This window comes from Larus michahellis, chromosome 7 (assembly GCF_964199755.1).
Source record: "Larus michahellis chromosome 7, bLarMic1.1, whole genome shotgun sequence".
Classification (NCBI taxonomy): Eukaryota; Metazoa; Chordata; class Aves; order Charadriiformes; family Laridae; genus Larus; species Larus michahellis.
The window spans coordinates 47,529,756-47,545,347 of record NC_133902.1 but is presented as its reverse complement, the minus strand read 5'-3'; the positions used below and the strand labels follow the sequence as shown (position 1 = coordinate 47,545,347).

The following is a 15,592-nucleotide window of genomic DNA, read 5'->3' as shown; positions in this document are numbered from 1 at the left end:
GACAGAGCCAGAAAAACAAGCAGTAATACTTCTGCAACTTTATAATCCAAAGGGACGTAGGCGAAGTAGGTGGTGTCAGAGCCCTAAATGCTTCCTTCAGTTGTCCAGCCTTTGTGCTTTTGTTCTAGAGTATGAAAACCCAATGAAGAAACAGACAAGAAAGTTACGGTATGCAACCATTTTCATTGAGCAGGGCTATTTTTATCATTGATGTGAAATAAAATACACAGAATGGCACAAGCCATGAGTAAGAGCATAAGAACAGCTGTCTCCAGGTAGATCAAAGGTTTGGCTAGTATCTGAAGCCCAAGGTGCATGCGTAGCAAAGTATACAGGAAATGGGTAGTGCATATGATCTTTTTTCCTACTAGTCTCCCAGCCTCCAAACACTTTCTCTCTAGGGCCTTTATGGTTTCAGCGTGGTTTCTGTGCTTTTAGTATGCTCAGTGGGTTCTGTTTCTGTGAATGTGTTCAGTCTCCCTAGTTGGGTTTGTTAAAATATATGAAGTGATTTTATTAACACCAAAATGACAATTGATATAAAAATTAGAATGAGAGTGGTTCCAGTACTAGAGAGGCTGATTCATGTGAAGGAACCACCCTGGCCTGTTTATTTTCCATAGGAATAACGATTAGTGGTAGAGGTTGTAATTTCTTCAGGATAGCAGGCGGAAGACAAATTCGTTGGGAGTGCCAAAATACTGGTTAGTGGGAAACTCCAGTTTCCTTTATCTGGAAATTTCTCAATTTTCCATCATTTTCACCTGAGACTGTAAAGTACCTGAATATTCATATATAACTCAAGCTGATTCTCACAGCAGAGGTGGGATGCTTTTTGTCTGGATGTTTTAGGTCCTAAATTACGATTGCTGACATCCAGACTACTTTTTTTCTAAGTCTCAAATGAAATGAGCTGAAAGCTGGGGATTTCGTCCCATTTCCACAGATACTGAGCTCAGCAAGCCTTTGATAGAGATGTTGTGGTGGAGCATCACAGAATAAGATAGCTGAAATTATCTTCACTTTCCAGTGTTTCTGTGTAAATGTTACAGTTTCACAAAGCAGTTTTGTCTGGTTAGTTAATTACCTCCTTAGTAATTCATAGTTAATTACTTAAGACTCATTCAAATGGCTTAATATTTCATCAGTGGAGATTAATTTTCAGCTTCATAATTATGGCGGCTTTAGCCCCCTCATAGGGCACTGGTTACCTTTAACTTAGGTTGTAGTCCTGGAGGGGAAGGGGTGTTGACATCTAGGTGGAAATCCTGTACGCGTTTCAATATATAGTCTATTTTCTGAACTTGTTTAAGCAGTGAATTTTTCAGGATAAGGACGTGGCAAGGACCTGGGGTTCCTGTCTATGAAATGGCGGGCAAGGTGACAAGAAGAACGTGCCCAAGGAAGCAAAGGACATGACTAAGAAAGAAGGCTACCTGAAAAGAGTGATGGGGTGTACTTAGGGTGACACTGGGTTGGTGGGTACAATAACAGCTTCCCATAGCAGAGGACTCAAATCTGGAAGGCAGGTGCCAGCAGGGAAGGAGTGGACAAAAACATTTGCATTGGTCAGAAAGAGTCGGGAACATGTGGAAAGGGCTGAGAGCTGCTGGCTTGGACAACGATACAACCATGAAGAATCCCATAGAGACCATGAAGGAAAGCAGATGCGTTTCCAGCTGTACACCACACACCTAGTGGCTCTGCTTCCATGAGGTTCAGAGGTGATGGCCCAGAGGTTTAAAAGGCTGTTCAGAAAGAACCATGTGCTGGCCCAACTGCATCATCTGTCCTAAGAGAGAACAGGGAAAACTGAGTCCCCACTTCTGCAGCTCTGCATGAGAGCAGAGGGGAGTGCTTGAGCAGGCATTGGTGTTGGCAGCCCAGATCTCGGCCAGGGGGAGTGGACCGGAGGAAGGAGCAATATTCCTTTTTCTTGGCAATGTCCCCTCTTCCTCCTAAGCCAGGGGCAAAGGTTAAAGGAGCAGCCATAAGTTTTGGTTCTACAAAGCTGCTTGTATCCTGCCTGTTTTGCTACATCCCTCTGATCACACTGATGGTGGGGTGCGGAGCGACTGCTCTGTAGAACAGTACTTACCCCCACACGGCATGGCCAGTACATCATGCAGGAGAGATCTAATCACAACTAGAAGTAGAGCAGTCAAACCAGGGATGAAGAAATCTCCTTTCACACAATATGGGTTTTGCATTACTGCCTTTCTTACCTCTAGCTGGCCAACCATGGGGTGGGTTGAATTTCTTAGTCTCCAGTCACACTTCCTTAGCTCAGCTCTCTGGGTAGTATTGGCTCTTACTCCCACTGCAGGTCACGTCTGGAGATTTTTTAAAAATATCCCTATTGGGTTATGGAAACCATAATAAGCACTGGCATCTGGTCTGCAGACCTTATAAGCAGAGAGCTGCTGTCACCTTCACTTAGAGGAACAGTAATACTCAGGAGTACTTTCCATGTTTAAGTGGATGATCGTGAAGCACTGTAAAATGAAAAATGAAGGCTCAGCTTCTCTCTGAGACTATGGTCTGTATGCTAGGCAGTGGTGTGATCAAAAAGAGAAGATAATATTCCAGTTCTGAACTCTGCTACTGACCTTGGACACATCCCATTGCCTCTCTGTGCCTCAGCATGGTCCCTTCTTTCTGCATGTTCCAACCAGAATCTGTTTGGGCAGGAGCAGCTTTTGGAAATGGTGGTTTTCCAGCAGTGGCAGATCCTCTTCAAGAGCTTTCTTGCTCCTTAACCTCTGCCTTCCCTCCCACAGGTGTCTCCAGCTGAACTGTTCATACTTTACCCAACTCAATGAAACATCGATGAAATAATCTGTCAGGGAATACATGAGGGAGAATATTTTTTTAAACCCAGATCATTTCAAGACTGATTTTAGATCATGGCTACACAGGCAGTTACACTGGACCGGCTGAAAGAGTGGTATCCCAAATGTGGCTGGGGCCAGGAGGGAGGAAGGAGATGGACACAGGACAGTACCATGGTGGGACCACAGCCTTGCTGTGTGCCTGCGCTGTTCTTACTGCAAGCCTGTAGGGGGGATAATGCAGTCTGTACTACAGACTCTTCATGACAGTGCTGATGTTGGTATCCCCATCTTCTGGGAAGAAAAGGCCTGGAGAGGTGAAGCGATGCTTCCAAATCCACATGGCAGGAGGTTAGCACAGCAAAAAGTAAAAGCCAGGAGCCTGCTGTTGACACCGTGCCATTGCCGCAGAGCTGCAGCTAAACTCTTTTAAAGTTGGTAAATCCTCTGGTAGTGTCAGCTGGGACCTGGAAACAAAAATGGAGGAAGATGAAAAAGCATCAGCTGTAAAGTTGCAAACCAGCTTTTCTGGCCTGACATCAGAGCCAGTTTGTGTTCTGGGAGATTTGCTCCCTCTTCAGTGATTTCAGTGTTGGCTGATGGTTTCTTATCAAAGCCAACTGTCATTCATTGTAAGGAAAATGCCCGTCTCATGTGTTTGCTTGTAGCTGGCAGTGTTGGAATTGCACATTAGCAATGTGGAATGCAGTGTTGGAATTGCACATTAGCAATGTGACCTACCAGCATAAGTTCACAAGTGAAGCCTTTAAGAAGCAGATTTTTGTGGTGGGAGACTTTTCTTAAGCATAAAATACATGCATAACCTGAAATATGTTCCAGACACAGGCTTCCTCTATGTGCAGGCATCCATATCCAGTCCTGACAACCTTTCTTTTTAAAGGAATCCAAGTCCATAAAAATTAAGTAAACCCAAAATGAAAAAAATTAATATTCTTCCGAGCAGGCTTCATTGTGCATGGAAATAAAGTGTCTTAGAGAGTCTGTTAAAAAAAAAGTATCACAAGTAGTATCAAAAACTACAGCCTGTCAGCTACTCTGTCAAGTCAGTGGTTTCGCACCAGACTCTTGTCTGTATGGAGCGGTGGTGGTGTCTACAGAAAGGGGAACGTGGGGTTGGAACAGGCTGCCTGGATCAGCCAGGCCAGGCCCTGGTTAACACCAGGCAGCCCTGAATAAGAGCAGCCCAGAATTGCCAAGTGAGAACAACAGACTCTGCCAATCTTTTCAGGACTCTTAAGTGCACCAGAAGGCCTGATCCTGAGTTCACTGAAAGCAGAGGGAATCTTTCCAGTGGTTTCAGCAGGCTCGGGATCATATGAGATGAAAAACAGAGGGAAAGCTCCTTTAATCCTCTAATCTCTTCAAAGTATTACGGTTTTTAGCAGGTGATTTTCTTCCAGATGAGCAATATGGTTTCTGTGTTGACAACATCTCTTTAAATAGCAGCAAATATGGATATGGCCTACTTAGAAAGAAGTTTTTCTGGTCCCTGTGGGAGAACCTCATGTTTTATGGACACAAAAATGCCCTGTGAGCACCCAAGTCTTGATATCCCAGACTGATGCTGGCATGAGTGCAATTACCCGATTTGCGCTGCTGTAACTGAGCTGTGTTTAGAGCCGCTGAAACACACGCACCGCCATCCATGCCAACCAGTCTAGATTCCTGCCTGCACTTTCCGTGAACTGTTGCGGCTGGTGGTTCGAACCTGGGCTTGCTGCTCAGTCTCATCTGTGTCAGGAACAGCAGGTGAACTGCATACGTGATGTTCATCAGTCTGCTTCTTCCCCTGCAGCTGCAATGCTGAGACTGCGGCCAAATCCCCCTCCAAGGGACAGTGTGATCTGAGGGAAGCTGATCTCCCGCCTCCAGAGGACAGCCAGCAGCACTCAGCGATGTCCATGGCAACAGAGACCTGGGAGGAAAAGCCAAGCAATGAGACATCCAGCGACACTCCACCTGCAGGGAATGTAAGGGAGAGGAGTTCCCCTCTCATCTTGGGCATGTGTTTCGTTTTTTTTCTTGACAGAAGTTTTAAAGGATCCCATCGTTATAGGAACTGGACAAACTGGGAGGCTGGGGTCTGAAATCACCCATGAGTGATTAAACTCTGAAGCATTTCTAGTGCCTTTTTTATTACAGTTAATGAAACAGGAGTCAGTTTTGTGCCCTTGCCTATCTGCCGCTGGATCTTTTGCAGGGAGTTCAGCAATAACCCCTTCATGGCTTTCAGTGAGCCACCAGCCCCTCATTGCTGCACTGCCCCGGAGATCAGACAGGCTCCCTCCTAGTCCCTACTTGGTCAAACTGCTCATGTAGGTAAGGTACAGAGGCTGGAGTTCCTGACCCTGCGGCGCTGAACCATTCACAGAACAGAGGCAACCTAGCTCGGATCCCTGGAGGACAGGCTGAGCCCCTCCTTGAGGCCCTTGGGTTGCCTTCTTCATGGTTATTTGACAGCTGTTATCCAGCCACCACGGAGCCACCGTACTCAGAGCTACCCAACAACAAAGAGAGAGGGGTCCTTGCTGACAGGGACAGAGGGACCTGGGGGCACAGATTTCCTAATGACTATGTAGCAGAGCTGCATTTACAATCCCAGCGCTGATGTGTTTCTTTCTCTCCTTTGTCAACTGAAGTCTAGTGGCTGCAAACCAGGTCCTGCTTTGACCACCACCTTGCTCCAAATCCACTTGCCTTTCTTGCAGACTCCCAGTCCCGGCTGCCGCCGATCCAGCTCCGACATCGTCCATGAGAGCACGGAGGGTGCCAAAGCCCAGCGGGAGTGCCGGCTGCGGCCGCACTTCAGTGACCCCATGCCGACAGACTCGGTGAAGAGGAAGCAGCTGGAGCTGAAGATTGCAGCTGCAGCACGGCAGCATGCGCAGAAGCGCCGGCAGGAGCGAGACCTCGGTATGTTCTGCACACTCAGAGGGGGCTGATGAGCCAGATGCTGACCCCTTCTATGCTGGTGTAAATGTAGAGTAACTCTACTGACCTGGGGGAGAGAAGCATTCTGGGTTTAACCCAGGTGCACAGGCAATTAGGTTATGCTCTGCTGTCTCTCTGTCTGTGCCTGGCAGATGACAGGGGAAGAGAGAGCCTAAATGAGTTCACAGGTATGGGCAGCGCAGGGATGACAGGCCCTGGGCTTCACCTGGGAGCCATTTAATTCTGACTCTCACCAGTCGTAGCAGCAGAACAGGAGGGGAGACAGCTAACAGCTCTGCTTTCACCAGGTCTAGCCTGCCCCCCAGGGTTCGTACCACTCATGGCTGTGCCACCTTGAGGTCTTCAGGTGCAGCTGGCAGTTCCTGTAATGATTTGTGTCTGTTCTCAGGTCCAGTGGTAGCAAAAGCCAACCTTGGCCATGGTGGCAGCTTTGATGAGACCCGCCGTGCCCCACGTGGCTCCCTCCGCTCCAGACATCATTGGAGCAATGTCAGCAGCCTGAGCACGGACAGTGGGATTGTTGGTGTGAATGATGTCCGGGATGACCTGGATCCCAGCGAGGCCACCCGGACCAAGTCAGCAGATGTGGAGAGGGCAGATAGTGGCATTGGCCAGATGCCAGCCAGAAAGTGGAGGAACAGGGCATCTGAAACGCTGAGCTCCCTGCAGGCCTGGGAAGCCCACCGTCCCTGCACCGACTGTGGAGAAAGGGACCTCCCGGTGGAGACGGATGCGCAAAACTGCAATCAGAGGCGGGCTGACCTCTGCGAGAAGTGCCGCAAGCGCAGGACAGAGCGCAAGGAGTCTGTGCTGGAGTTTGTCAACACAGAGGCCAGCTATGGAGAGGACCTGCGCATCATCAAAGAGGAGTTCTACCTCCCCATGCAGGCAGCTGGGCTGCTGAGCCAGGAGCAGCTCCTGGGCATCTTCAGCAACATCCAGGAGCTCATTGACCTCAACGAGAACTTTCTGGAGATACTCCAGGAAGAGATCGATCAGGCCTTTGACCAGGTATGATGCTGCGTGTTCTAAAGGAGCTAGACCGGGCAGACAGGAACAGGTTTTATATTAGTGAGCCAGCATAGGTGGAGCAGAGGATCAGGAGGTAGGACTCCTGGGTTCTGGTCATCTACCTAGTGCCTTGCTCCCTCAGCTATTGTAAATCAGTGGTTTCAGTAGGCCTGTGCCAGGTCACAGCTGCTGGCCTTACTCTCTGCTGTGGTAATGCAGGCAGCAGCATGGTGGTCAGAGGGCAGAGAAATAGAAATAAGACTCTAGAGCAGTAGACAATCACTGCAAAGGACACATAAACAGCTCCACACCCCCCTTTCTTCAAGAAAGCAAAAGCCACTTGTTGCTGTATCAGTTTCACCAGGATGTTTTGTTCTCTAGGAAACACATCCCTCCTCTCCTTCTCCAAAACCCTGCCTATCAAACCGAGTGACGCGTATTTCAAAAGCTGGCAACTTTGATAAACGCTCTCATGCACCTGGCACAGTGAAGACAGATGTGCACTGTGTGATGTCCCCTGTGAATAATTTATTGAGACAATGGCTTCTACAAACAGCCGTGGGTTTCCCTATCTCCTCCTCCATGTTGCCGTTGCAGTCAGAGCTCGGTACTGCACCAAAAAGCTGCCAGCAGCCAGAGAACTGCTCCCTCTCTTGCTGCTGAAATGAGTAGTGATTGCAGAGCATGTCAGCATACACCTCGACTGAGCTAAGAGCGTTGTGTGGCACCAGATTCTTATTATTCCCTTATTTTATTACACACCCAGAGGTCACAGAACAGTTTACCATGAAATTTATTTTTCATTTTGGCATCGTGGTAGCCAGTAAGAGCACAGCTGGAGGAGACTGCTTGCCAGCCAGGCCTGTTGCTGGGATCAGCTGCAGAAGTTGTTAAGTTCTGTTACCTGAGTTACATGCCTCACCTACCCATTTGCTCCTAAATGCTTTCTGTTAAATTATGCACTGCTGCATTAGGCTTATGGCAGATCTGCCGGCAAGAAGGGCCCCAGTACACCCTCCTGACTAGCAGACTCCTTCTGGCCTTTGAGTCCCTGCTCTGGTAAGCTGGCTGAGCCCACAGAAGCAGAGAAGACAGCTCTTTATGTGTAGAAGAGCAAGCAGTCACACCAACTTTCCTTCCCCTCCTCACACACTGCTTCCCCCCGAACCCGCAGGGACTGTCTTTCCACCAGGAAGGGCGAGCGCAGTTCCACCTTTGGTCTGGTGTTCACCAGATCCTGCAATAGGTTGATGCTGATAGGACTGAAGGCAGGCTCCATGCTTGTGCCTCTCCTGAGCTAACCCAGCTAACCCATGCTTGCAGGGTGATGACGACCTGATGACCGTGTGCATCGGCGAAGTATTTCTAGAGTTCGTCAACATGCTGCCAGCCTTTCAGACCTACTGTCTTCAGCAGTCCTCCTCCGTGAATATGCTCAACGCACTGGAGAAGGAGAAAGAGTTGCTCAGGTGAGAAAGGGGCTGAGTGTGTGCTTCCAGGCTTTGGGGACAGGCAGGCACCAGGCTGAGGGTGAACCCTTTGTCAGCTCAACTAGATCAAAGTTTTGATGCTAATGATGTTCTTCGGTGATGAGCTGCTCTCTCTTGTGATGAGGAGAGTAATTTATTCTCCAAAAGATATTCAGTCCTTGATATCTCCACTGAGGCGGCCGGTTGCTCCCCAGTATATACTGTATTTTGTGGCAGCAGTGTTTGCCCACTGACCACTGCGCTGAACTGTCACCAAATAATGCTCAGCTGAGAACAGCTCTCAGTCCCCGTGCCAGAGCACAGTTTGGATTTCCACTGAGGAAAGCCACTGTGTGAAGCATGCGTGACTTGAATTGGTTTCCCATTTCTAGCCCTGGACTATTGGGCAACGTCAGGCAAGTCACTTCTTTTTCCACTGCAACAACTTAAAATGACGACAGTAACAAATTCTTGTTTAGAGTACTTTGTAATCTAATGATGAAAGAGCTACAAATTAATGTAATCTGATATAAACTGATGTGTCTGCCTTGAGCCTACGTCAGCGTGTACCAGAGAAAGATCACACCCTCATGTTTTATGATTTAATAGAAGACTGCTAGGATGTTACGTGCTAATGTCCCAAGCACCTCATCGCTGTTCTGCAGCTGAGCACAGCTGCAGAAATCATTGTTCATTTTTGAGAAGTCAGAATTGACAAGGCGGTTAAAACCAGAGGGGATGCTGCAGTGCCCAGCAGCTGTCGCGCCACACTGTTCATTTGCATTTAGGATTGCAGCATCTGCTGGCAGAACAGCCACCATTTCATTCCCTCTTCTTAAATTCCTGCAGAATATTCCTCAATGTCTCCCAGAACGACAACACAGCACTGCGGCGGATGAACTTGAGGTCCTTCCTGATGGCCCCTTTGCAAAGAGTCACCAAGTACCCACTGCTGCTAAGCAGGATCATCAAGGCCACCACCGAGTACCACCCAGATCATGGCAGCCTGCGGGAGGCCAAGAGCCGTATCGAGTCCCACCTGGAGCACATCAACATGAAAACCAAGCAGGAGGGGAACACATGGACCCTCCGCTCCTTTCGCCAGGACAGCAAGAAGAAGAGAGAAGTCATCAACATTGAGATGAGAGAAACTGCCCTCAAAACTGTAGGTTGGCTGCGGGAGGAAACACGATTTGTGATGGAGGGGTCTCTGCAGCTGGCCCAGCCTCCCGATGGCCAGTGGGTGAAGAAAGGCAGCAAGACCCTGAAGTTCCAGAACATGCAGGTCCTCCTCCTGGTGAACATGAAGCGCGTGTCCGAGTCCAGCCTGGAGTCAGCCGAGCCAGGGCCTGTGAAGGACGCTGTGCTGGTACTCATCAGGGACAAAAATAACGGGAAGTTCCATTTGCTCAGGGAGCCCTTGAGGCTGAGTAATTGCATCGTCTCCACTGATCCTGACTGCGACGATACTTTTGAACTCATTGAGATCAGGCGGGAGGCATTTGTGTTCCGGGACAGCGACCGGGCGCGGACTCACCACTGGTTCAGGCAGATCAGGCGGTACTCGAGGGAGCTGGGCTCCTGGAAGAAGCGGCGGAACGCGCTGCCCAACATCATGATCAGCACCCCTCACACCAGGCCCTGAGTCCCGCACGGGCAGCACGCAGGGAGACTCGGCTTGACCAGTGCCATGCGCTCATGGAGAGCCTCCGTGGCTTGAACTTGCTCTGCTCCATGGACAACACAGGGAGGAGGCTGTCCCACGACGACTCTTAGCAGCACTGGAAGCAAGCATTGCAGCCTAATTCTGGTCTCCAGCCTCAGGACTCACGACTTGTACATGTGCAGAGATGGGTGGCTGATGTACATAGAGAGATGGGCTTCCCTCGAGGAGCAGATCTCTGGAGGAAAATACTGAGTTGTTTAACTTGTGAATGTTGCACTGCGGGAGAATGATGTATGATGCTTGCCATTGCATGGATTGCGTTGTCTTGACAACATGAGAGAGGTTTCCACCATTGACTGTATTTCATCAGCATTAGGTAAAGTCAGGGTCAAAATTAGGTGCAGTATTATGCAAAAGGAGAGGAAAGTTGGAGAAAATTATGTTTTCCACTGCTACTCCTACAGACTGTATTTCATTACTCACCTCTGTATATTCAGTCAAAATACTTGTTTAAAAAGAAGGTCTTTCATCTTTAATCCAAATCAAGTAGGTATCAATTTGCTCAGATACAGCTGCATGCACACAGCATAAAAAAATCCAGACAAGAATAAAAGGAGTTCTTGCTCTCTCACACAAACACCCCAAATATGTGTAGAACCTGTGGAAGAGCAGTATACCCTTGCTGGATGTCTGTTATTTAACTGATTTAGGGACAGGAACATAACGCTGCATCTGAAATATCTCAGAAGTGTATGTAAATATAGCTCTGCTGCCACTAATAGTGAACTTAAAAGTTTGCGATTATTTAAATGATGTAATCTAGTGTATTTCAAAATTTAATTGAAAGGAACAATTTACATTGTACTGTAGAGTAACATAAAAGGTTTTAATAATTTTGTTTCAATGACTTTATGTGGGTATTTTTATTTTTTTTTTAATATTTGTGTTCTGGAGTAGATAGTTCATTTAGTGTGGGTGGCATTCAAGTGGACAATGTGCCTACGTCTGTTCTTTGGATCCCCTGAACATAATTCAGGGGCTACTCCTAATGAGACTGGGAGACCGGTGCAAGCCCCCTATCCTAATTCTCCCTAGACAACAATAGACTGGCACAAAACCTCCTGCTCTGGCCGCAGCCCTGCCTGGGTAGGTCAGGCCCCAGCGCAGCAGACGTGAGATCCAAAACTGAGGCCACAAAGCGCTCCCCCGTAAGGCCCAGCCTCTCTCAGCTCCGCAGCGGGGAAATGACTCCAAGCTGAACAATAGGAAAAAGGCAAACAGGGTTTAACCTTTTCAGACTGACGTTACTGCTGACCGTGGCCTTGCGATTACAAGATCAGCGAAATGTCACGCTGTGACTTATACGGTTAAAAGGCCAGATTACAGCCCTACAGGCTAAATTAAAGGAGCCTGAATTTTGGTCGGTGGATCTCAGAGGACAGCCTTTAAGTCTTCTTTCAGCCCCCCCCAGGGTAAAGACAAAGCCAATCAGTATCGTTCACTCCCAGCAATATATTTGTTACAGGCATGTATTCTACGGGAGGATTCACACAGGGAAGCATATTTGTGTATTTCTCCAGAGACCAACCAGCACCGGTGAGCGCACAAATGGAGGCGGTCAGAGGCTACCTTCACGTAGGTAGCCCTAGTCTTGTGAGATCACCACTGACCCAACGCCTGAGCAGCCCTCCAAACCGTACCCAGCGCTTTGTCCTCCTGCCGCCGCTGCCGGGGCTTGTTACGCAGCTCTGGGCGCTGAGGCAGGCACCAGCAGAGGGACGTGTGCGTACTGTACTGCCTGTATTTTCTCTTCACCTGCACCATCCAGCGTTTTAGTCCTTCATTTTGTCCTTGAGGAAATGTGAGGTTTTGCATCATCTGGAGGCTTTGCAAACACGCACCAAGACACGAGGGTGGCAGCACGCAGCTGAGCGCTGTAGCGAGCAATAGCTGGCAGAACGCTTGCTGGGGCAGCAGCCTGACTCCCTCAAGTGAGATGGAATTCCCTCCAGCTATTTCTAGTGATTAGACAATAAATTGTTGCCCAAAAAACACACTGAAGTGCCAGTGAAGAGCACAAGGCATTGCTTTTATAGTTTGCTGTTTGTTTTTCAAATAGATGGATGGCTGAGCAGAACAGCTGCTGGAGGAAGATTTCTCTGACGCTGTCGTGACAGATCTGCATCTAACAGCTGTCAAGCCCCATTCACTGAACATGCAGAAAGCAACAGCTTGTAGCACCTTCGTTTTCTCTCCCAAGATCAAAACGGTGCGGCCACCTTCTCTTCGTTACCGCCAGTAGCAGTTTTGATAAGGGAAGGCCAAAGTACAGTCAGCCTAATAGATTAATTTATCCAAACAGCGAGTGGCTTTCACAGCCACAGAAAGCTGCTGCTTTCTGGAAAGTTTTCAATTACTTTCCAGCACAGTGGTTTTCTCCACGCCAGTTCACCCCCAAAACCAGCCGTGGACTGTTTGTACAGCCGTTATCTTTAAATCAAGATACCTTCAGTCACCCTGGCTGCTCAAAAAGGTTAGGGAACAATAAGTACATGTAAAAGGCCTGATATTTAGCATCAATCTTGCGTTTGGCTGATTGTTCGGTTTGTCAGATTCAGGGTTTTTCTAGGTATCACAGGAAACACCTGCCTGCCAGGCTCCTGCTAATCGTGGCCTATTTCCTCTGAACTGGGCAAACTCTCCCCAGAAGAAGGTCCATAAATAATGGCCGGGTGTTGAGTTACGAGCAGGACGTGTACTTGGTGTTGTAGCCCTGTCCTAAAAAACCCACGGCTGGGGAACAGTATGGGCTCTTTGATCTGGGACAGGTGCCACGGGAAGCGACAGCCCGATTGTTGAACCTGTCAAACAAGACAGAGGTGGCGCTTCCAATGTTATTTATCTTTTAAGTATCCGGTGTGTACTCAGCTGCCCGCCCGCCTTTAAATTACAGGTGTTGAAAGGGAGCACGAGCGCAGAGCGGTCCCTGCGGCCCCGCCAGGGCTCGTGCTGTGGGGTGAGCCCGCACAGGATGGGCGAGGAGCGTCAGCACGCTGACAAGGCAGCAGGTTTCCATTATCCTCAGGAACCTTTCAGAAGTGGATGATCCCTCTCCTGGGAAGTTCCAGGTCTTTCAGTATCACATGTAGACATCTTGCTCGGCAGCCCAGGAGATTAGTTGCGCTGTATTTTTCCATATCTGATTAACAAACCTGACAAAATGCTATTATAACCCAGGGTACTTGGGAAAAGGGTTGTCTGCAAGCCAAGAAAGCAATTATTTGTTCCAAACTGGCCGTCCTAGGGCTCCGTAATATTTTTATACCTCTCATTGTCATGACTGACAATACTAAGATTATTTTACAGGACTCCTGCCCACTGAACTTACCCCGGCTAAGTACAAGCAGGCCTCTCTGGAAGTACCACGTTAGGGGAAAAAAGAGAAAGTCAAATACTCCCTTGATTTATCAGAACTCATAAATGACATTTAACAAGAATTTAGGATGAGTCTTACTGGTTGTTTACCAGGAAAACAACAACAACAAGAGGCAGTCTTTATCATAGAGTCCATGTGGGTTTGAGCTCACAAAGCAGACACAACACTGGGTTAAGAGATGAGGTCCCGAGGAAAGATGAACAGCCACTTTAAGAATCAGCAGGCTGAGGGGGAAAAGCCTGAAAACAAACCACAGGGAGATGAAGAGCAAATACTCTAGAGGACAGAGACTTCTGCTGCAGCGAACAGAGATCTTCTCTTTCATGGTGCTCTTGTACATTCCTCGTTGGTCCTTACAGAAGCGCGGATGGGGAAGGGATGTTCAGCGTGGGTCTCCGCTATGGGATCAAGAACACATCTGAAGCAGAGCACCAGCTTTGGTGTGGCAGCAATAAGCTATTGTAGCTGTCACTGGAGACTGAGAGACTGACCTCAGCACATCCCAAATCCTGAAAAAAGCTCTGAGATCATCTCGGCTCTCCTGCCTTGGGGAACTTCAGTCATTCAATGCATGTGAATCTATTACGGAGCTGAAGTCCCAGGAAGGCAGATCTCCAGCAGGAGATTCTGGTCAATCTCTTGCTTGTCCCTGATATCCTCAAAGGGGAGATAATTCAAGTCATCTAGAGCCACATCAAAGATATCCCTTCAGGGCTCATGGATGATGCAGCTGTAGTAACTCTCCTTTCGTGATGTCAGCCATGGCTGCTCTTAAATGTATGCTCGGGACCCAGGCGAGATTCAGCTGGAATTAGGCTGACATTCTCTGACTTGAAATTGGAAAAACCTGGAACCAAATGGAATGGAGGAAACTGTCCTCCTGACAGAGATCAAATAAATTTTCAAAGATTGTCACCATTGGATGACCTTCTGTCACTACAGCGGAATACGACAGAGCAAAAAGTCTTACTGATCATGCAGACAAAGGAACTGCCTTATTTCTCACAGAGGCTGCTGCAGAATATCAGTATGACTGGAGACAGGTCCAAGCAATCTAAAAAAATAAATAAAGTTTTGAAAATAACGCTGCACAGTCCAAAAACTCAGGCAAGCCCCAAGGACACTCATTAGAAAAAAAAAGACATCTCCTTCAGGAAGCTGAAGGTGGTCCCCTAGGGGAAACCTTTCTACAACACGGATGGAAAAGTCGAGCGATAGGAGCATAGAGGATCCTCTTCAACAGAGAGTGAAGAACCCCAACGAGGAATCCCAACACAGGCAGAGCATCCTCCAGCACTGGTGTCTGCCCAGGCAGAGGGGGAAGTTACACAGCTGGAAAGAGTTGAAAAGCTGGCATTAGGCCCTAGGTCCATTAGCAGGGATGGATGTAACGATATTCTGCAACTCTCCAGCTCAAATCCTGCCCTGGTGCGATCTCCACCAGCAGAGGCTTCGCATCCCTGAGAAACCATCTCAGCTGCAGGTGAGAAGACCCCAACTGCACACAGCTCTCCCAGGGAAGGTGCCCTGCTTAGGAGCAGGCAGAGGAACGCTTTGTTTCAGTGGCAGTGGAGCCCCAGGTGGTTTTGAACCCTTCCCTCTTAGCGCAGGAACCTCCCTTGCAGTGTCACATCCTTGGAAGGACCCACATCAAATGTCTCTCTGGGTGCTGTGGGGAGCGCTGGCAGATGAGAGTGCAAAGCCCAGAGGTCACAAGAAGGTCACAGAGCAGATCCCGTGACTGATACCAAAACATGCAAAGAGCACAAGACTTTCACAGCCCTGGACCGTTGGCTGAAATCTTAAGCTTTTTCTTCCCTTTAGGTTTTCTGCAGTCCCTGTCGAAGTCTCCAGCAGGCTGTGGTGGTCATCAGACTTCACAGAAGCCCGTGAGAGCTGCCAGTGCCAGGGCCCCAGTGCAGACCCGGAGGCAGCCGGACAGCTCTCCCCACCGGGGTGGGAGCCAGCAGGTGTCCTGCGGAGCTGGCAGCGCCCTTCCAGGGCTCAGGCTCGAACATTTTCCTCGACAGAAGCAGGTTAGATGTTTGCACACCCAAAGCATGAATAGGCAGAGGAACAAGCGTTCAGATAAGGAATGTATTCCCCCTTCTTTCAAAAAAGGACAGGTTTTAGGACAGCCGTTTTCCCCTTGGGCAGGGCAAGCCCCCAGCGCTGGCTAACCAGTGCCAGCCAGAAGCACTGCAGT

General features: G+C 48.7%; 1 protein-coding gene across 5 annotated transcripts in view; it reads left to right on the top strand.

Annotated features, from left to right (window-relative positions):
* The window catches only part of LOC141746578 (uncharacterized), a 48,846-nt gene extending 37,989 nt beyond the window's left edge, over window positions 1–10,857 (top strand). For all 5 annotated transcript variants that reach the window (XM_074595336.1, XM_074595338.1, XM_074595337.1 and 2 more), the window contains 5 exons: window positions 4,648–4,822; window positions 5,561–5,765; window positions 6,193–6,815; window positions 8,139–8,284; window positions 9,134–10,857. In XM_074595336.1, the coding sequence (XP_074451437.1) occupies window positions 4,648–4,822; window positions 5,561–5,765; window positions 6,193–6,815; window positions 8,139–8,284; window positions 9,134–9,929 (1,945 nt within the window). In that variant the 3' untranslated portion in view covers window positions 9,930–10,857. The remainder of the gene's footprint in view (window positions 1–4,647; window positions 4,823–5,560; window positions 5,766–6,192; window positions 6,816–8,138; window positions 8,285–9,133) is intronic.
* The last annotated feature ends 4,735 nt before the right edge of the window (window positions 10,858–15,592 follow it).